The following is a 20755-nucleotide window of genomic DNA, read 5'->3' as shown; positions in this document are numbered from 1 at the left end:
TTGGGTGTTTACTGCCCCTGTCTCAGGGTCTCCCCATTATCCCCCAGAGCAGGGACTATTTTCTCTTTTGTCTTTATGTGTCCACTGTCACAGAGTGCCCTTCATGTGGGTGAATCTCTAACCCTGTCCTATGAAGGGGCTAAACCAGGGGATCTGTCTATGGTCCTGATCTCACCTTGGCTGAAAATTTGCCAAGTTAATTTCTTCTCTCTGAGCTTCAGTTTCCTCATCTCTCAAATCAGCTCCTACCAAATGGTCTTGTGTATAAAGAAGGCACCCAAATCATTCCCCTAGAAATAGATGATGTGCTCTTAAGTGCAGAGAAGGTGTCGTGTCTGGGACTGAGACACACCCAATTCACCATCCACTGTAGTCAGTGGCTGTCACTCCTGCAGGGCCTGCCCCTTGTCTGCTGTTATTGCTTTCACTCACACAGCTTCTGGACTGGGACTGGTTAGGATCAGAAAGTTTGAGAGAAAGCACGGCTAGGCCGCGCAGTGAGTAAAGCACTGGCCTCAGAGTCAGAAGGACCCCAGTTCAGTTCTGCCTCAGACACTTAACACCCACACAAAAAAACTAGCTGTGTAACCTTGGGCAAGTTACTTAACCCCAATTGCCCTCCAAAAGGCAAAAAAAAAAAAAATTGGGAGCGAAAATTTTTCCCTCCTATTTTTTTTTTTTTTCCTTTTGGAGGGCAATTGAGGTTAAGTAACTTGCCCAAAGTTACACAGCTAGTTTTTTTTTATGTTAAGTGTCTGAGGCCAGAGCTGAACTCAGGACCCCTGACTCCAAGGTTGGCCGCTTTACTCACTGCACCACCTAGCCACCCCCTATCCCTCTCATTTTACAGAGGAAGATACTGAGGGTCAGAGTGGGGGGGAGGGGGAGGGAGGGCAGCTGACATGTAAGGTCATACCAGTGATGATAATAGCTGGCATTTACATAATACTTTAAAGTTTGTAAAATAGTTTCTATGCCCCGAGGCTCTCACAACAGCCCTTTGAGGAAGATGCTATTAGAATTAGTATCATTCCAACTTTGGAGAAGAGGAAACTGAGTCAGAGTGAGGTTAAGTGACTTGCCCAGGATCATGCAACTAGCAAACATCAGAGGCAAAATTTGAACCCAGGTTTCCAGTGTTCTTTCTGCACTGATTGACTGAAAACAGCTCAGGTCATCAGCCAGGAGATCACTGAGCAACCAGAGAGATAGGACACCTCTCTTTGGGCCTGAAGAGTTGCTCCATAGGCCATCATTCTGCCAGGACTCTGGGGCAAGGGAAGGAGCTGACAGGAAGAAGCAGGACCAGGGCAGGTCCTTAGACCTGAACCTCCATGGTCAGGTGAAAAGGTGAACTGCCCTCAGGTCCCTGGGGTGGTGGGGTGGGATGTGCATTCCCTACACCAGGAGCCAGTCCCTCCTAGCATAGGAGAGTGTAGAAAGTCCTGCACCTGAAACCATCCATGTGACTGGGCATGTTAGGTCACCTTCCTGAGCCTCAGTCTCCACCTCTGTAAAATGAATTGTCATGAGAATCAAATGAGATCATATATGCACAATTCTGTGGAAGTGCCAGAGGTGAGCCGCCCCACAGGGCCTGGTGCTCTGGGCACTCACCTTCCCTGGAGGATCTGTGGCCCTGGAAAAGATGGAATCAACCTCTCTTGCCTCCTGGTTTGTCACCAGCATCCAGGCTCCTAGGTACCTTTCTCTGGGACCTGCTTCTCAAAGCCACTTCCTAGCAGTTGGGTGGAGGCTCCTGGGGCTTCAGAAGAGCTCAGGCCTGGCTGCTCCTTCCAGATGTGACCGTGACAGGGGCCAGGGCTCTGCCAAAACAGAATCTCAGGGCGATAACATCTCCAGTGCCTAGCATACGACAGACAAGAAATGTTTGTTGAATGAATAAACAAATGAACAAGTGAGCCCATCTCTGAACAGGAATTTCCTCTATAGCCTTTAGGATAAAGTGGTCTAATAGTCTCCACTTAGAGACCTCCAGTGAAGGGGGACCAACTCCCTGCTAAGTGGTCTGTTCCGTTTGCACTAGCTTGAATTCTTATGGAAGTTGGGGTCTCCCCCCACCATTGCTGCTTAGCTCTGAGGCCAAGAGGAGTCTGTTTGACCCTCTTCCCCAGGGCAACCCTTCGTATCCCTAGAGCCTACTGTCCAGTCCTGCCCAAGTCCCTCCAGACTATATTGAATCCAATTAGGGCCCCCCCCCCATTTGATCCTGTTCTGGCCTGGCTGGCCTCCTCCGGCCACCCTCCTCTTTAACGATGCCCTTGCTAGAATGTGGTCTCCAGAGTTGAAGCACCACGTTCCAAACATTAACAGGATACAGGAGAGCAGAGAGCCCTGGCTTCCTTGGCTGTGCACACAATCCTCCACAGAGACCGTCAGCTTAGAGCTGCCAGAGGGCTGAGGCTTCCCATCCAGTCCCCTCATTTTCCTGAGGAGCCAGACCCAAGGGGGAAGCATCAGAGCAGGGCTTAGAAGCAGGACGCTTTCCACTGAAGCACACTGCCTCCCATGCTTCCCTCCCTCTCACTCCAGCTGCCCTGGCTGGATTACTTGGGCAGAGCTTTGTAACTGTCAGGTGCTCCCCAGTCAAATGTTAATGGAACCCTGGGGGTTTTGGAGGCAGGAGACTGTCTTGGATCTCAGCTCTGTGTGTGGGAAGGGGCTTAGAGATCATATTCTCCAAGCCTCCCATTTAACAGATGAGGAAGTTGGCTCCAGAAAGGGGAAGAGACTTGCCACACATCCAGCAAGTAGTAGAATCGAGATGTGAATCCAGGGTCTTTGACTCTCCAAGCTGAGGAGCTGGGGGAAGACCCAGATCTCCTGATGCCCAAGGCTCTACTTTCCTTGACCCTGTGACTTACAGAGCCTGTGTCCCTAGACCCTCCTGCTAAATATGAGTACTGTATATGGCCATACATAGCCCTCCAAGAGTCATGTGATCTCAGCCCAAGGGTCCCTGCCGGTCTAATCCCGCCCCCTCCCTCCCCTGAAAACAACCCTACTCTCATTTCTCTCCTCTTGCCATGTGACACTTCCCTTCCTTTCTCCCCATCGTAAGCTTGGCACCACGTGCATAAGTGAGCCAAGGCTGGTTTCCCCGGCAACTGTGGATAAAGCCCTCAGTCTGTCCTAGGCTGCTGATTGGTGGAGACAGATCCCACCTCCTGCCATCCTGAGATCGGGAGAGAAGGGAGCTGACCAGGGCGCTAGAACCTGGATGTGGTGGTGGACCAGTGAGGCAGCTCTCTGATACCTGACTGAGCCCTGGGGCTCCATCCTCCAGGACGGAAATCAATCCCAGCATTTCTTCCCGTAGCCCCAGGTTCCCCAGTGTCTCCTGCAGATGGTGGTGTCTCTAAGAAGTGCTCCTAGGCCAAGGCTAAGCCAAGAGCTGTGCCTGGATCAGGGGCTGAGCATGCCCACAGCTTGAGGTGAGCCAGGACAGGGGTGGGAGCAATTCTGGGGGGCAGGGAGAGATGCCAGTTGGGGCTTGGCTGCCTAGAGGCCAGACTGAATCAGGGAGGTTCATTTCTAGGGGCTCCACAGAAACAAAGGACCAGAGATACCTTCTAGTGCCACTTGTACCCCCAAGAAGCTAGAAGAGGATGCGGAGGGGGGAGGTGGTGACCTTCTTCTCATATCCCAAGGGTTGGAGAGGCAGCCCGGCACAGTGAAAACAACCCAGACTACACTCGGAGGCCTGGATTCGGATTCTGGTCAGGCTGTACTAGTTGTGTGACCTTGGGCCAATCACTTTACCTCTGAAAAGTGTGATGGGATTCACCATCCCTGCTGTGCCTTGGCCCCACTACTGAAGAGAGTGGTTTGTAACTCCTTCCATTCTGTGTATGAGGGAGATGTTTTGAGAGTAAAACATCAAACAAGAGGTGATTTTTCTTAGCCTGGGGAGTTCCAGGCACTGAAGGACTGTTAGGAGGGTCCCAAGCTCTGTCTGGTAAAATCAAGTACAGTGCCCTGAAAATGACCCCTTTTATCTCCTCCCCAACTCCCCACTGTCCAGCCTGGGGGTGGCTGGAGAGGAAAGACCTCCTTGCCCCTGCTGGGTCCCTTCTAGGAAGTGTAGGAGCTGTTTTCAGAATCTGTGTTTGACTCTCCAGAGAGGCTGATTGGTCTATGGGGAAGTGTGTGGAGGAAGGGCCAGTACACCTAGATCCCTGTTCCCCGGGGCAACCCTGAACTCTAGGCAACAACTCCTGCAGGTCTTAGCTTTACCCAGGGGGAAAGGGAGTTCTTGGGGTAGCTGCCTAGAGCCTGGAGATCCTTGGAAGCATGAAACAAGCCATGGAATCCCCACTGGGAATGGGGCAGAAGGAGGAGCCCTGAAGAATGACCTTTCCCCACCAAATCCAGGACATTCAAGACAAAGTCCTTTTCTTCCCTACTGACCAAAGAAATTCTTGGGCAGACACTGTAGCCTGCCCCCCCCCCACCCTTCCAGCAGGCCTCACTTAGGTTCTCACAAACCCTGACTCTCATTTCCTCAGGGCTTTCAGGAATACAAAGCACTTTCCTCACAACTGAGTGGTAGATTGTGCAAGAATTCTTCTTCCCATTTTATGGATGGGAAAACTGAGGCTTAGAAAGGTTGCCTTTGGTCACATAGCTGGGTGACAAAGGCAGGCTCTGTACTCAGGTCTTCCTGACTCTAAGGCTAGCATTCATGACTAGGCACCCTCAGGAAATCAGTGAGGTCATTGATGCCCCCCAACCCCACTCCACCCCTTGTGTTCTCTGGCCCAGAGCCCTGAGTGGATCATCCTGCTTCCTTTTCTGCAGTTTGGGGAAGGTCCTGGCCCAGGGTCACTGCCAGCCCCTGACGGCTGGAGTCCTCTCTCTGCTGGCTCCCCCAGCGTTTGCCCATGGCAGGAACCCTAGCACCTTAGTGTGGGCAGGTCGTGTCTCTGACCCCTGCCTGAGCAGAAAATCTCTCCCCAGCAGACCAAGTCCTGCCCACAGTGAGAGGCCCCTGGGGATCAGGGGTCAGGACCACAGGGACCCATGTCCCCATGGTGGATGGGAGCATATCTGGTAAAAGGCCCTGTGGGATGAGTGTGCCAGAGGTGGGAATAAGAACACCCACCTGCCTTCGAATCACGTCTGCTGCTCACTCGCTGACCCCTCTGGGCCTCAGTTTCCTCAGATACAAAGTGGATATGAGGTTGTTCAGACTATGCAAGGTGTGGTTATTGTAAATGTGCATTGACGACATGATTTCCTCCCTGTCCTCAGCGGTGGCAGGGGCCATGCCACATTTCCTGGACTGGTTTGTGCCCGTCTACCTCATGATCTCCATCCTCATCCTGGTTGGTTTTGGGGCCTGTATCTACTACTTTGAGCCTGGTTTGCGGGAGGCCCACAAGTGGCGAACACAAAGACCCCTCCTGGACCGGAACTTCCGCAAGAGCCTGATGATCCGGGACAACCTGGCCTTTGGGAGCCCTGATGTCTGATGGGGCCTGAGGGCAGGGCCCTTGGGCACAGGCCCAGTGTGGAGCCCCCTGCCTCCAGGCAGTCTGCCCCTTGTGGGTCTGGTCAGGACTGGCAGCCTCCTGAGCCCCATGCCCAGTGTCCCCTGGCCTAGCCAACTCCTGGCCTCCCTGCCTCTGCCTTGGAGACAGACCCTTTCCAGTTACTGGAGTGGAGTTTGGTCTTCACTCTGTCACTTGCTCCCTTGATGTCCCTACTCTAGCATCTACCATCATCTACCACCCAGCAAAGACCCTGCAGCTCTTTGCCAGCCCAGGAGCCCCAGAGTGGGAAACAAATTCTCTGAGACCTGATGTGCCCAGTCTCTCAGAGACCTTGATTCTTTTCATCTCTGTCTCTTCTTGGTGATTTGAGCCAAAAAAGCCTCAGGAGGGGACAAGGGAGATGGGCGGGCTGGGGTCTCTGATGTCCACCTTCCTCCACTCCCAGAGTCCCACAAGAAGGGACAGCTTGCAGGGAAAGAGACAAGCTCTGTGTCTGATCACTGTGCCAACTGATTGCTGGTGCTGGTTGGTCCACAAGTCCCCAAGCATCCTCCCCCATCTTGTGCCAATAGCAACTCCCCAGATGTGAAGCATTCCCCTTTGCCACAGTGGGTGAGAGGCCCACCACTGCCCATCACCACCAGCTCAGCAGTTCCTCTCCCCATACTGTGTGTGTCTGGGGGGGGGGGTGGTTATGCAGGGTCTAGGTACTACCATTTCCATCTGCTATGAACCACAGCTTCCCCATTGGAGAACATCACCCCTGTCCCCTAGACACGCTCACCACTATAAGGGAATCCCTGCCCTGGGATGGTGTCCCAGCCATACAGCAGGTCTAGGAGAGAGACATAGACTCCCTGTGGTCCATGTAGGTGAGAGCTGGTGGTAGGGAATCAGGTGCCTGGGACATTGGCAGCCCTGTCCAGGCTGAGGAGAGGGCATTCCTGAGATCTGTATTCTTGGTTCCTGGGCATGTAGTCCTGGCTTTTGGGAGGTTTCAGGGGCTCTGAGAACCCTCCTCCCAACCCAGCAATGCCTCCATCCCTAGGGGAGAGAGGGTTTAGGCTTAGAATAGAGAAAGGAAGTCCTGCCCAAGGAAAAACTTGGAGGAGAGACCAGGCCATCCCCATCACCCTTTTAAGGGTGGGCACAGTCTGGGGAATAGGAGATCTGTCCCTCTTCTTCTGTAGGACCTGGGCCCTGGCCTCAATTTGTCCCTCCTCCATACCAGGCCTTAGGTCCTGTGAAAGGGATGAATGGGCTGGGGGTCAGTGGGGGAAGGGAGGTACCTCTGGCTATGAGATATGTGTGAGTATTAGGGCTTGTGGTAGGAGTATGTCCCCCATGGCTGTCAGGGTATGATCCCACATGGGTGTGAGTGGGTGGGATGGCAGCCTTTGGGTTTAAGTGTCAACAGAGGGACCTGAAAGGGGGTGTGGGATTGTGTGTATGTGTGCAAGTTTGTATGCTTGTGGATAAACATGGGCATGCATGTGTGTGACTTGGGGAGTGTGCAGAGGGTGTTTATATCAGAAGAGGATGAAGGTATGCATGGGTGTGTCTATGAGAATATGGGCATAAGTGTGAGTGAGCCTGGAGTGGGGGGTGCTGAGGGCAGACTGTGCCCTAGGTCATGTTCAAAGTTGTTCTGCTTTGGGGAGAAGACCCAGAGGTTTGGTGGAGTCTCCTCAGGCCGAGGAGGTGAGACTGTGAAAGCTGGGTCATCTCAGGAGTGGATGGGGACCTGGGGAAGGATAAACAAATTTTGTCCTCTCTCGATCCCCCCGGGCTCTCCTACAAGCTCCTTCCAGTCCAACCCCAAAGCCCCACGTCAGTCTATGCCCCACTGCCAGGGTCCTGTGCTGTTCTGCCTGAGCCATAAGTGAGTCCACACCTTCAGAACCATAGCCTGGAGCCCTGCTGCTGACTCTTGTTGAGAGGCTTCAATCATGAATAGGAAATGTGGTTCTACATCCTGTCTCCCTCTCCCTCTCCCTCCCCTCATCTCTCTCTCATTGTCTGTTAAAAGATGCTAATAAATGCTTTCTGGTCCCTCCAGTCCCAATATTACCTAAAGCCTCTGAGTTACTTCCCTACCCTCCTCTGCTCCTCATGTCAAACTGGTAAGGTGAGCAGGGCAGCTGGAATCAGCCCCATGTGACCGATGAGGAAACTGAAGCAGAAGGCAGAAGAGACCTTGGGGCAGGGAAGGGTCTCGGTTCCCAACCCCAAGCACTAACATCAATGTGGTCCTGCTGTGGGACAGGGAAGGGAGGCCCAGTGATGATGAGGAAGATAGTGAGGTTCCTGATTCCCTTCCCCTTTCCAGTGCACTAAGTGATCCCCCCAAGAGAGCCTGGGGAGGTGGATGGTCAGCTTGGATCATCCCCATTGACTGATGGAGAGGGAGGGCAGGCAGGGCCTTCTCCAAGGACCCCCAGCGACGAAAGGTCCCTGGTGGGATGGGAGCCATGTCTCCTGAGGCTCTCCAGCCCAAAAGCACCCCAGGCTAGGGAGAAAGTGGGCAGACAAAGAGATCGAGGCCGGGGCCACGGACGGCCCGGGCAATGGGCATCCAGGGTGAGGGAAATGGGCATCCAGGGTGAGGGATCGAGGGGATGGGGCCGAGATCAGACCTGGGGAGAGGGATTCCAGGGTCCCCCCATTGTTATTGGGGTCAGCTTCCTGTGCAGGGAAGCCTGCAGGCCAGCAGGGAGGGATGGAGAGAATGGGCTGAGCCAGAGGAGGAGGTATGGAAGAAGAGAGAAGAGAAGCAGCAGGGAAAAGACTGGGCACCACTATCATCTGACCTTGTGGCTGAAGCCAGGGCCGGCCCCAGGACCAGCTTCATCCATGATCCTTTCCAGGTGGCAGCTCTCAGGGGACCCAGCCCAGTGGGCAGCTGAGGAGGCAGGGAGAGATGCAGGGACTGCCAAAGCCCCCAACCCACCCAGGGAAGGGACAGAGCCAGTGTGGAAGGAGCCTGGGGCTCACTCTCTACACTTACTGAGGTGTCACAGAATAGAACTCAAGGACCTAACAGCAAGGGTTTGGGGCAGGGGGGAAGCACTCCAAGGTCTGGGTTCAAATCCTGACTTTTCTACTTACTGTGTGACTTTGGATGAGTTCTTAAGCTGTCTGGACCTCAGTTTCTCCATTTTAAAATGGGAGGGGAGCAGACTATATAAACTCTAAGATCTCTTCTTGCTCTTGAAGGCCAGATCAAGAGTTTTCCTTCAGCAAGACCCTAGCCCAGATGTGGTGGGACGGCTGGGCTATCTTGGCAGAGAGAGCCTGCCTTGTCCCTGGCCCTCCCCCAGCCAGCAGCCTTGCTGTTGGCTCAGGGACCCGGGATTCCGGTGGATGAGGCCTCCCTTTCATTTGCTTCCCACTCCCTGGGGCTGGCATGATGTGAGGTGGGGTGGGGGAGCCTGGGGCCTTGTTGCTGAAGCTGCAAGGAAACAGAGGCCCAGGCCCAGGCCTCTGCTACTGCCTGGGGGCCCTGGAACAGAGGGGCACTGAGCTGGCCACCCAGCAGCCCCAGGGGAAGCTGAGCTGGGCCTCAATTTGGACCCCTCCATCATTTGGTTTCCCTCAGCAGCCCCTAGCCCTTGGCCCAGTCCTCCTCAGTTCAAGGTAAGCATTAAGGACCTGGGGTGGAGGCTTGGTTAAGGATCTGGGGGCTCAGGGCTCAGGGCTTTGTCTGGTAGTCCCAGAGCTGCATAGATTTAGATCTGAGGGGGACCTAAGAAGCTGTGGAGTCTGTCCTTATTTGACAGGTGAGGGGACTCAGGAACAGAGATGGTCAGGGATGTATGCAGGACCTCAGAGAGAGAGACTTGGATGGTTCACATGGTTCACAGTAACACATAGTTCAGCAGGTGCTCCCTAGAAGCAGCCCAACAGCCCAGACAGTCCTGGCCAATGAAAGTTTGGGCAGATCAGGGAAGACTTCCCAGAGGAGGTGACACTGAGTAAGGTTTGAAGGGTAGAGTCTAGATGGAGAGCTGCAAGTGATTTCCCAGGTCGCTCTTCCAAGCTCCTCATTTTCCAGATGGGGCCCCGGAGCGATCAGACGCCTTGTCCAAGGGCACATAGGCAGCCAAATAGCAGGGATGAGATTCAGACTCAGGTCTCTGGCTCCAAAGCCTCTTTCCACTTTTCTGGGCAGAACTTCAACTGGCAAAAGAGGGTGAGGGAAGGCACTCTGGGTACAGGGAGGACTGTGAGCAGAAGCCCAGGTTTCATGGGGACCAGACCAATCAAGCCACAAGCACTGATTTAGACCATGTCCCAAGGCTCTCTGCTAAGCACAAGGAGTAACAAAACGGTCCCTGCCCTCAAGGAGCTCACATTCTACTGCCTGAGGCAAGGAGAACATGCATAAATATATACCAAATATTTACAAAGTGAATGCAAGGTACTTTAGTCTGTTTGGTGGAAGTCAGGCTCTGTGCTTAAGTTCTGGGAATAGAAAAAGAGGCAAAAGTCAGTCCCTGCCCTCAAGGAGCTCACACACACATACACACACATACTTGGAGAAGTTGGGTGGCGCCATATTGAACACTGCCCAAAGATGGTGAATTTGAACTTGATGTGTTAGGAGGAGGGTCATAAGAACGTAAAGGCTGGTTTAGAAGGGACAAGGTGGAGGTAGGGGCTGCAGTGGTGGACGGGGGTGCAGAAAGAGCCTTTGACTGGAGCTGTGGTAGCCAGACCTAGGGATGGGAAGAGGATCCCTGGGGACCCAGTGAGGGACTGGAAGCCAGGCTGTGGAATATGGGTCTGATGGGGCCACAGTCAGACACAGTGAAGGCTGAGGGAGGAGCAGGTTTGGGGGAAGACAATAAGTTTGTTTTTGGTTTTAAAACAGCATCCTGTAAGGCGGAAGTGCTTTGCAGGACTTCACACATACTCTTTGCTTGCCTTCTCAATAGGTGCTGAGGGGCTGGGGCGGGTGATGTGTGGAGCCACACTGAGTGTTCTCCAAGACTACTGGAATAGGGGCCTTGGGTCCAAAGCTCCGGATTCCAATCCTGCCTCTGACATTTAGAAGCCATGTGACTCTGGGCAAGGCCCTTACTGTCTCAAAGCCTCAGTTTCCTCACCTGTAAAATGACGGAGGCTCCCTCCAGCTCTAAATATTTGAGGGAATGTCAGTGGGAGCTCCCAGTGGAGGTGCACGGCCTGGCTCACATGGTAAATAGCAGAGAAATTTGAATCCAGGGCACAGGCTCCTTCAATAGTATTTAGGGCAGGAAGGGACCTTAAAGATCCCATGGTACAGACACCTCATTTTACTGAGGAGGAAACTGAGCCCCAGAGAGATCACACAGTGATGCTGGGCCTAGAACCACAGAGTCCCTGGCCTAAGCTACCTTCTGTGGCCCCTGGCATTGGCTGCTGGAGGGTAAAGGCCGGGGAACCTCTCTCCCCCAGCCCCAGGGTACCTTTGCTGTCATGAGAGACCTGACCTCACCAAAGGAGGAGATGTCCCACAATACCTCCTTGGTGGCCACCCACCTGGCCCATGCCTGGCCCTGGCACCAGAGAAGAAGCTTGAGATCTTCATCTCTGGGTTTAAGCAAATCACTGCCCTTCTGGAGCCTCAGTTTCTTCTCTGTAATATGGGGACAATAGCCCTTGCACTTTCTACCTCACTGTACTATGGAGTGGAAAATGCTCAGTCAATTTTAAAGTCCCAGAAAAATGGTTATGAGTGATATGGGGTGTTGGTACAAGTGGGGGCTGCCTAGGCCTGGGAGTCACAGAAAACTCAGGCCCCTCCCAGCCCTGACATCCCCTGTTCTCAGGCTCCACCTGGCTCTGACATTCCCTGCTTAGGATGGGTGTGCAGGAGAGGGAAAGGGGCGTGGTGCAGGGCTCAGGCCTCACTCCTCTGTGACTCTGGGAAGCTGCCCCTGGGTGGAGGGAGGGGCGGGGCTTCTTTGGAGGCCCCGCCCCCAGAGGAGGGGCCTGAGTGGCTGCAGAGCCCAAGGTCTCCAGTAGGAGGCGGCGGCTGTCGAGGCGCCAGGCCCAGGGTGCAGGTGGGCCGGGCCTGGGGGGCTGGGGGAGGGGCCCTAAAGGGGGGGTAGAAATGGGGCGGGGGGAGCAGGAGGAGCGGAGGGGGGTGGGGGGCTGAGGGGAGCAAAAATGGGGGGCAGAGAGAGACCTGGGGGACTAGCAGAAAGCTGCGGAAGTGAGGATTAAGTGGGGGGAGGGGGCTGGATAGAAAAGGGGGAGGCCAGGCAGAGAGGGGCCCTGGACACGAGAGGGTCAGCAATGAGGGGGCTGGTCCTTGAAGTCGGGCACCCGGGAGAGGGCGGGACCGGCTGCTCCCGCGCCTCACCGTCTGCCCCTTCCTGCCTCAGTTTCCCCAGTCAGGGACCTCTGGAAGAGCCCCACGCGGGTCATCCCACGGACAGCTGCCGTGCCCGGGAGGAGGGGCCGGGGAGGAGGCAGGTAGAGGGAGTTGCCCCCATCGGTGGGAGCAGATGTCGAGGATCGAGGTCCCCGAGGAGGGGTCCCCTCTGGGTGGGGGGATTCCCGAGGCGGGAGAGTGTCTGATCCCGAGTCTGAGCCTGGAAGGGACTTCAGAGGCCGGTAGAGGGGAAGGCAGGGCCCAGGGTCGCACAGCGTCTAAGCGTCGGGGGCAGTACTGGAACCCAAGGCCCGTGGGTTCCCTCCCCCATCCCCACCTGCCCTGCTCTAAGGGGCTCATGGTGAAACTCTGCGGGAGAGCGCAGGAGAAAGGGACCGTTACCCTGTGGGATTTGTCTGGTGCTTTCTAGCCTGAGGAAAGGTCTGGGAAAGCGCTAATGCTGCGGATGAAGCGTTGAGGAGCTCGCTCCCAGATCCCCTTCCTTCCCGGAGCCAGAGAGCCGGTGTTTAAACATTTGCCCGCCAGCTCCCCGCTGTAGCTATGGGGGGAGGGTTCCTGGAGCGCGGGGCAGACGGCTCCGCTACCGCAGAGACCCTCAATTTAGGATCAAAGATCATAGGGCCAGAGTTCAAGGGTCCTTGGAGGTCGTCTAGTTCAGCCCCCTCCCCATTTACCGACGAAGGAACGGAGGCCAGAGTCATACGGATAGTAGTGGGAAAGGTCACATTTGAACTCACGTCTTCTGTCTCCCAGTCCAGCGCGGTCAGACCTTTCAGACCAGTTCCAACGGGCAGAATCTTCCAGAGACAGGGTCACCTCTATCCGTGCCAGAGCTCAGAGGGAGCCTTCACGGCGTAGAGCAATCAGACTCTCGAGTTGGCATCAGGAAGAAGCCTTGGGTTTGAATCCCATCTTAGGTACTGATTGGTTGGGTGGCCTTGAACAAGTCATCTCATTCGGCTCTCTGGCCTCAATTTCCTTATCTGCAAAATAGGAATAATAATCCCTCCAATACTCCTCCCCTCTCAGGATTGCTGCTAGAAAAGCACTTTAGAAACCTTTAGTTTCCTAGAGGTTTACTTTTAAAAATGGGAGTTCTCTGCCTAGTGGGGACAAACTTGTGTGTACACTAGGGATGCTGAGGTTAGAGTGGAAACTCCCTGAGGGGAGGCACTTCATCCTCCCTCCCAGTCCAGCAAAACCAATTTACAATCACTTGAGCTAATTAGTGCAAAGGAAACTCTCATTAGACTCGATTCTCACTGCTAGCAATCAAGCTTTATTAATCAAATGCTTGCAAACATTAGTTTGTAGAATCTTAACACATAGATCATATATATTGCCTTACATCAGTGCTTCAGAATAATAATTACAGCTCACCTCTCCAGGGGCTTTAAGGGAAGGAATCAGATCTGAGGAGAATACAGTTATCCCTTCCACATTTCGACTTTCCCCATCGAGATATTGGTATCACAGATCGGCAGAATAAATGAGAATTTGGGAGGAGTTTTCTGGAGGTCTCAGATGGCATGTGTAGGCCGGCAGACGACACAAAGAAAGTTTAGAAACATGAAATGCATAAAATATATGCATAGTATTGTATAATATCAACATATTTTACCTTTTAACCCCCTAATACTTCTGACTTCTTTTATGGTATAAAGGGAAGGCCAAAACATTTTACACAGATTTTCCAGATCACCAGCATCTAATCCCTGCAATGTGGAAGGGATAACTGGTTCTGTGTTCCCACTGGTGACTCTCACCATGGGCCCCAAAGGTGCCAGCCAGCCTTTGCTCCCAGCGCAGCTTTCAGAAGCTCTTCTGTGGTCATCTTGGCCATTTGGGGCTTCACTCTTCATCTCACAGGAACGTGATGCATTCAGGCATACACCTTTGCTTGCCTTTCCTGCGGGGAGGCAATGAGCTGACCTGGAAAGAGCACCAACCTGCTTTTGAGTCACAGGTCTGAGGTTCAAATCCTGTCTCTGACCTTTACTGCCTTTGTGACTTTGGGCAAGTCATTTAACCTGTTGGCCTTAGGTTCTTCCTCTATAAAAAAAAAAGAGAGCGGTTGGCTTGAGGTTCCTTCAGACTCTAAATCTGTGAGTAAATAGATCCATAATCTTATCCAGATGCATGGTCTTACAAAGGTATGAGACAGCAGCCCATTGTGTCCTCATTCAGGATAATCCATCCTTGGGGTCTTGAGGATCATCCATAGACATTCTACCTAATGCTCGGAGACCTGCCTCCAGATTTAAAAAAAATTGATGAAAGTATCCTCTTCGTTTTTAAAATTTTAAATAAAATATTGTTTTTTACATCCCTTCATTTCTCCCCATCTCCCCCCCACCCCGCCTGTACATCCTTTAACAAAGAGTTTAAAAAGAGAAAAACGATCAATTAAGTAGCCAATGGAATCTGATTAACTCACACATCAGTTGGGTCTGATAGGTTCTTCAATGTTCCATACCTAAAGTGCCTCACTCACCTCTGCAGTGAAACCCTCTAGGTGTTTGATTTTTAAGAATTTTATATTATTTTTTCCAATTAACAAGCTTTTATTTTCTCTTCCACCCCCTATACCAAACTGAACAAAAAGAAAAACAAAAAGTCACCTCTGCTTTCCTATAATGCATAGTCAAGGGAAACAAATTTCATCATGGCCCATGTCTCACAATGTACATCTCTGCATTTTGAATCCATCTGTTAGGAAGTAGGTAGTTCATCATGCATGTTCTGGAATCATACTTGATCCTTGCCTTGGTCAGAGCTCTTAAACCTTTCAGCATTGTTAGTTTTCATTATATTGTTTCCTTTGTGTAAATTGTTTTCCTGGTTCTGCTCCCTTTCCTATGCATGGGTTCATAATGATCTTCCCAGTTTTTTCTCTATCTATCCTCTTCCTCTTTTTCTTTCAGGACAATAGTCTTTGTCACATTCATATACCTTAACTTGTTCAGCAATACCCAATTGATTGGCATCCCCTCAATTCCCTCTTTGCTACTATGAAAAGAGCTGCTATCAGTAGCTTTGTACATGAAGGTCCTTTTCCTTTCCCTTTGATGTCTTTGGGGCATGGGCCCAGCAAGGATATCTCTGGGTCAAAGGGAATGAATACTTTAAAGACTTGAACTCAATGAGCCTGTTTCTCCACAGATGGGCCAACACTTGTTAATTCCTCTTTTATCATTGTTAGCCGTCTGATGTGTAGGAGGTGGGACCTGAAATATGCTTTAATTTTCATTTCTCTAATCATTATTGACATTTTTTGTTATTTTCTCTTATATAAGAGCATTTTTTAATGTGGTTATTGATCACCTGAATTTCTTTCCTTGAGAACAGCATCTTCATATCCTCTGACCATTCTCTGTTGGGGAATCCTCTTGGTCTCAACATTCTGTGGGCACCCATTCTCCCTTATCCCTCACTCTCACTACCCATTTCCCATCTTATTTTCAAATTACACATTTTTCTGGATGATCTTTGTGTTTGCCTTTTAAAAATCTAAGTTGGCCTGTGAGCTCCCTGTGCAGCCACAGTGGTCCCTTTTCTGAATCCTTTACATTTTTAACATTAAAATGTCATGCTTGAGAGCCTTCTGTCACCTTTGGGCTGGCCTTTCCTGTAGATTCTTAGCCCAGGGGATACTACTTTTCCTTCCTGGGGAGGCTTTGGAATCTGATCTCCCAAGAACCTAGCTGTCAAAAAAGCCAACTTTCCCCCTCCTTATCTATCATCAAGACCAGTCGACCAGACAATCGTTTATAAAGTGACAAAATGGGGGAATAATAGCTTCTTCCTCCTAAAGTTGTGAGAATCAAATGAGATAATGATTGTAAAGGGCTTTCTGGTGTACCTGGCACTTAGTAAGTTCTATATGATGTTGACTATTACTACTTCTACTCCTACTCCCACCACCACCGCCACCACCACCACCACTACTACTACTACTATCTGAAGAAAGACAAAAGGCAGTCCCTGACCTCAAGGAGTTCACTGTCTAAAGAGGGAGACAACAAGCAAATAGATACAAAAAAGCAATGTTCAGAATAAATAGGAAACAATGAAGAAAGGGAAGGCACTAGAATGAAGAGGGCTCTGGGGAGAGTTCCTGGAGATTTTAGTTGGGACTTGAAGGAAGCTGGGGAGGTCAAGAGGCAGAGATAGGTAGGGAGAAACCTTCCCAGCATGGGGGACAGTCAGATAAAATATCTGGACCTCAGATATGGAGGTTCTTGTTCATGGCCCAACCATGAGGCCGGGGTCACTGTGTTAGGGGGAGTGGGACCAGTTCTGAAGGGCTCTGGATGCCAAACAGAGCATTTTGTGTCAGCACCTGGCCATAATGGGTAGCCACTGGAGTTTATTGGGTGTGAGGGGGGATGGGTAACATGATCAGACCTGGACTTTAGGAAAGACACTTTGGTGGCTGGAGGATGGATTGGAGGGGAGAGAGCCTTGAGGTGGCCAAACTGCCCAGTGGCTTTTGCAGTAGTTCAGGCATGAGGTGGCCAGGGCCTGCATCAGGGTAGGGACAAAGTCAGAGGAAAGAAGAGAGTGTATTTGAGAGATGCTGCAAAGGAGAATTCAATAGGCCTTGGTTCCTTATTGGGTCTGGGGGTGAGAGGGAGTGAGTAGTCCCACATGACTCCAAGGGTGGGAGCCTGAGAGACAGGAAGGAGGGTGTTGCCCTAATAGGGAAGGTAGGAGGATGGATAGTTTAGGGGGAAAGATAATGAGTTCTGTTTTGGATGTGTTCAGTTGATATCTCCTGGACATTCAATTTATCACATCTGAAAGGCAGCTAGAGATGTGAAATTGGAACTCGGGACAGAGAATGGGGCAAGAAAAGTGGAGTTGAGGGGGCGGCTAGGTGGCGCAGTGAGTAAAACGCCAGCCCCAGAGTCAGGAGAACCCGAGTTCAGTTCAGGCCTCAGACACTTAACACCCACACCCACCCACCCACACCCACATACACCCACACACCCACACACATACACACACACAAAACTAGCCGTGTAACCTTGGGCAAGTTACTTAACCCCAATTGCCCTACAAAAGGCAAAAAAAAAAAAAAAGAAACGTGGAGTTGAGATCATCAGCATAAAGAAAAGTCAATCCAAGGGAGCTGGTGAGATCACCCCTGCCTGCTTCAGTTTCCTCATCTGTTAAATGGAGATAATAACACCTCCCTCCCAAAGTGGTCACAGAGGATCAAATAATAATATTTAATTGTAATTTATAAGTAAATTAGAAATGATTCTATTCAATGATAAAGTGCTTTGTGAACCTTAACACCCTATATAGAAGCTGACTATGGCCCTGTTGCTGGCCACATGTGGCTCTTGGTTGGGCCACCTCTTCCGCGCCTCCCCCCCAACAACTCCCATGCTGTACAACACACCCCCAAGCAGGCCAGCACTTACCAATAATAGCAGCAATAGGGATTCACTTATGTTTCCCCAAATAGCATTTTCAGACTTGCAAAGTGCTTTAGGGACAGGACCTCATCTGATCCTTCTGATTCTGCATTCCTGAGTGAGCTGGGGATATGGGTGCCAGAGGGGCACACCTCCCTGACAGCTACCCAGCTACCTTCTACTTGAATCACTTTTAGTGATGGGTTGCTCACTCCCTTGCAGGGCAGCTCCAGTATCTTTTCTTTGGTAGATACATTGGCCCAACTGTTGGTATGGGGTGGGGATAGGGCATAAGTATAGGCCTGTGGCTGTCAAGACAAAGTTCCTTCTATCCCTTCTCATTCTAAAATTCCAGGATAATCTGGGGAGCTGGGAGGTGAGTAGGAATGTATATATGGTGGTGAGTAGGTAGGTGGGAGGGTGGAGGTCTGGAATGAAGGATGCAATCAAGAGCAAGGTTGACTTTGGACAAGTCACTCACCCTCTCTGTGCCTCAGTTTCCCTATCTGTTAAATAAGGGAGTTGGGCTAGATGGCCTCTGAAGTCCCTTTCAGCCCTAGATCTATGCTCCTATTCTGTGATCCTAAGAAGGAGGGGGAGGGTGAACTGGGGGAGTGGAGGCAGGCACATTTGTCTCCAGGAGTGAGTCTGGAGATGTGTGTCGGAGGGAGCCTGGAACAAAGTTGGAATGTCCATTCAATCCACATCTCTCAAGCTTGACCTTCTCTGCAGAAACCCCAGGCGTGGGCAGGGAGGCAGGAGGGGAGCCAGGGCAGTCTGGGCAGACTCCCTGGTCATGGCCACAACCCCCTTTTCCTCAGGGAGAAGCCTGAGGAGCCCGGATGGACCGAAACCGAACTCCTTCTCCTCCTGGGGACCAGCAGCCAGGCGAGGCCTCTCTTCACCCCAGCCGGGACTTGGGGATCCCTGTGGCTTCACCCCCTCCTCACCCCAGCAGTTCCTCGGGGATCCCTGTGGCTTCACCCCCTCTCAACCCTGGGGTCAGGAAGACCTTGAGCCTTGGCTCCATCTCGAGTCACATCCCTCTCCCCCTGAGCCAAGCTGGGACCAGAGTTAGGCCCTGGTTCTTGACCCCCAGGGAGCCAGGCACTGCCAGGGGAGCCATCCTTAGCCCCACCAGCAGCCTTGTGCCCAGGAAGCTCAGCTCTCTCTCTTTTACCCTCCACCACCACAGCCACCAGGAAGCTGCCTCTGTCCCGGGGTTTTCCCCTCAGCAGGAGGAGGTTGTTAGAGAGAGGAAAGAGGGTGCCCAGGAGAAAGGGGAATCTCTCATCCTGGGCCCACCCCCTGTGTCTCTGGTGCCCAAAATCAGGGCACGCTCTGTGAGTCCTGGAAACCTCAATCCCATCGGGCCCGTGGGGGCCCCCATTTTGGAGAAGCCCCTGCTGACCTCACATCTGGCCCTTTCTTTCCAGCCACATTCAGCTCAGAGCCCACCAACCCCTCCTGGCATAGGGTTCCCATTACGATATACTTCCCGAACACCCAGCCCAGACTCCCCAGGGAGAGTGGGGAGCCGCCATCTGGGCATCCCCAGGCTCCGGCTACCATCTGGAAGGGGCATCCCAGCCTCGGGGCTATTCAAGTCAGGAAGGATCACATTGGCCAGGCCAGAGAGGGCTGATAACCCAGTTGTCACCCCAGGCACGACCACCTGTCCAGCCCCAGCCACATTAGGCACCACCATGGATCCGGCCATGCCAGGGATAGCTTCAGGCTCATCCAGGTCAGATGTAGACCCAGGCCCAACAGAGTCCGAAGCTGTCACTGCAGGTGTGGTCACAGCTATGGGTCCAGCTCCCTCACCCTCAACCAGGGCTGAAGAGGACAGGGCCTGGTCAAGGAAGAGTGTCACATTCTTCCAAGTTTCTGACCTGGAGAAACAGGGCACAGCAGGGTGCCGAACCAGGCCAGTGCCAGCCCTCAACCCAGCCACAGACCTTGCCCTGCACACTCCACATGCCAGCGCACCCAGGGTTGTGGCTGCCTCAGGCCCAGGGAGAGGCTCACCATCCTCAACCTTAGCAGCCCTGGTCCTGCCTCTGTCCAGCAGCACCACAGTGCTAGCCACAGAAGAACCAGGCAAAGCTCTGTCTACACCAGGGCTACTCCCAGGCCCAGTCCAAGTAGACCCAGCCAACACCACTCTCATGCTAGACAAAAGCACCAGCACCCTGGCAGCCCCAGTAGACAGGGGTGCTTCATGTACCGCCATGGTCCTGGCCACGTCCCATACAACCAGGAGCCTGGCCTTGAAAGATGCCAAGGTTGTCTTCACTGTGCCAGGCATAGACACATCCTCAGTCTTTCCAGGAGCAGCCATGGGCCTGCCCATGCCCAGGCGAGCCCAGCCACGCACGGCAATGGACTTGGTCACCCCCCAGAAAGCCACACCACAGAGAACCATGGTTGCCCGCCTGGCAGATAGCAGCATGGCCCCAGCCACTCCAGGGAAAGCCTTTGAGCCCCCTGTGCCAGCTGTTCCAATCGTGGCAGAAATGGGCTCCATCCTAGGCACACTAGACCACACTTCGGAGCCAGGCACCTCAGAGTCAGAGGAGGAAGAGGCCACAGCTGTCCCCCAAGCTTCAGCTGCCGAAAGAGCCACTAACCTGGATGCCTTGGACCTGGCAATGGCACATAAAGGTAAATCAATGGTAATCTGGCACTTTGGGGCCAGGCTGGTTCGGGAATGTCTGTGTCCATGGCTGGGGAGAATCCCAGAGCCTTGGAGGCCAGACCCAGAGAAAGAGGGCTGGGCACGGGGCACAAGAGCTTAACCTGGAGCTGGTGAATATGGATGGGGAAAGGGCAATGACATCTTTAGGTCCCCACCTCCTGCTGAGGCACAGCACTTCCTGGGAGGACCTAACAAGAGCTTGCTGAGCCCAGGCCACATGAAAAGGAGGCCCCCTGCTGTCTGTGGGGGGGCAGCTGCCCTGAGCTCCCTCTGAAAGTCAGGAAGGACTGGCAGTAGGAAGAAGGGGCAGAGCTATCATTTCCACCCTCCTGCCCCCAGCCATGGCAAGTCATGAAGCCGTTATTGAGCTCCTACTGTGTGTGCCAAGTACTCTTCTAAGCTCCGAGGCTACAAAGAAAGGCAAAAGGCAGTGGTCACCCCCCCAGGCACTCCCTGGGCAGTGGGGAGATAGCATGCAAACAGCTAGGTACATGGACATGACCTCAAAGGGGGAAGGCCGGCTCCAAAACCTCCTAGGTTTCCCTGACTCGACTTTTTCCTGGACTCTTACCTCCGAAATTAAGGAGGTTCATGGAGAAGGCCCTTAGGGACCATTGGGGGAATGGGGTCCAGGAGTGGACCTGAGTGACCTTGACAGTCTCCTAAGTCTGGGAACTATCTCATCTCCCCAGTACAGTGCTGTGCTCTGCAGCCTCTCAGGCAGGAGGCC

The 20755-nt window shown here is 52.7% G+C and overlaps 1 protein-coding gene across 1 annotated transcript; it reads left to right on the top strand.

Annotated features, from left to right (window-relative positions):
* Positions 1-3196: 3196 nt before the first annotated feature.
* Positions 3197-7583, top strand: SMIM45 (small integral membrane protein 45). Its single transcript, XM_069099355.1, has 2 exons — positions 3197-3455; positions 5275-7583. Exon 2 carries the CDS (start codon positions 5289-5291, stop codon positions 5493-5495), a length of 207 nt encoding a protein of 68 aa, XP_068955456.1. The 5' UTR covers positions 3197-3455; positions 5275-5288; the 3' UTR covers positions 5496-7583.
* Positions 7584-20755: the final 13172 nt, after the last annotated feature.

The sequence above is a fragment of the Petaurus breviceps genome, unplaced genomic scaffold (assembly GCF_028583685.1).
Source record: "Petaurus breviceps papuanus isolate PSGF00001 unplaced genomic scaffold, PetGlider_PUasm1.0 379, whole genome shotgun sequence".
Lineage (NCBI taxonomy): Eukaryota > Metazoa > Chordata > Mammalia > Diprotodontia > Petauridae > Petaurus > Petaurus breviceps.
The sequence above is the reverse complement of the archived record's forward strand: the minus strand, read 5'-3'. Positions and strand labels throughout refer to the sequence as shown.

Excerpts from the sequence above, each read along its gene's own strand:
- SMIM45 (XM_069099355.1), top strand. The coding sequence starts at position 5,289 with ATGCCACATTTCCTGGACTGGTTTGTGCCCGTCTACCTCATGATCTCC.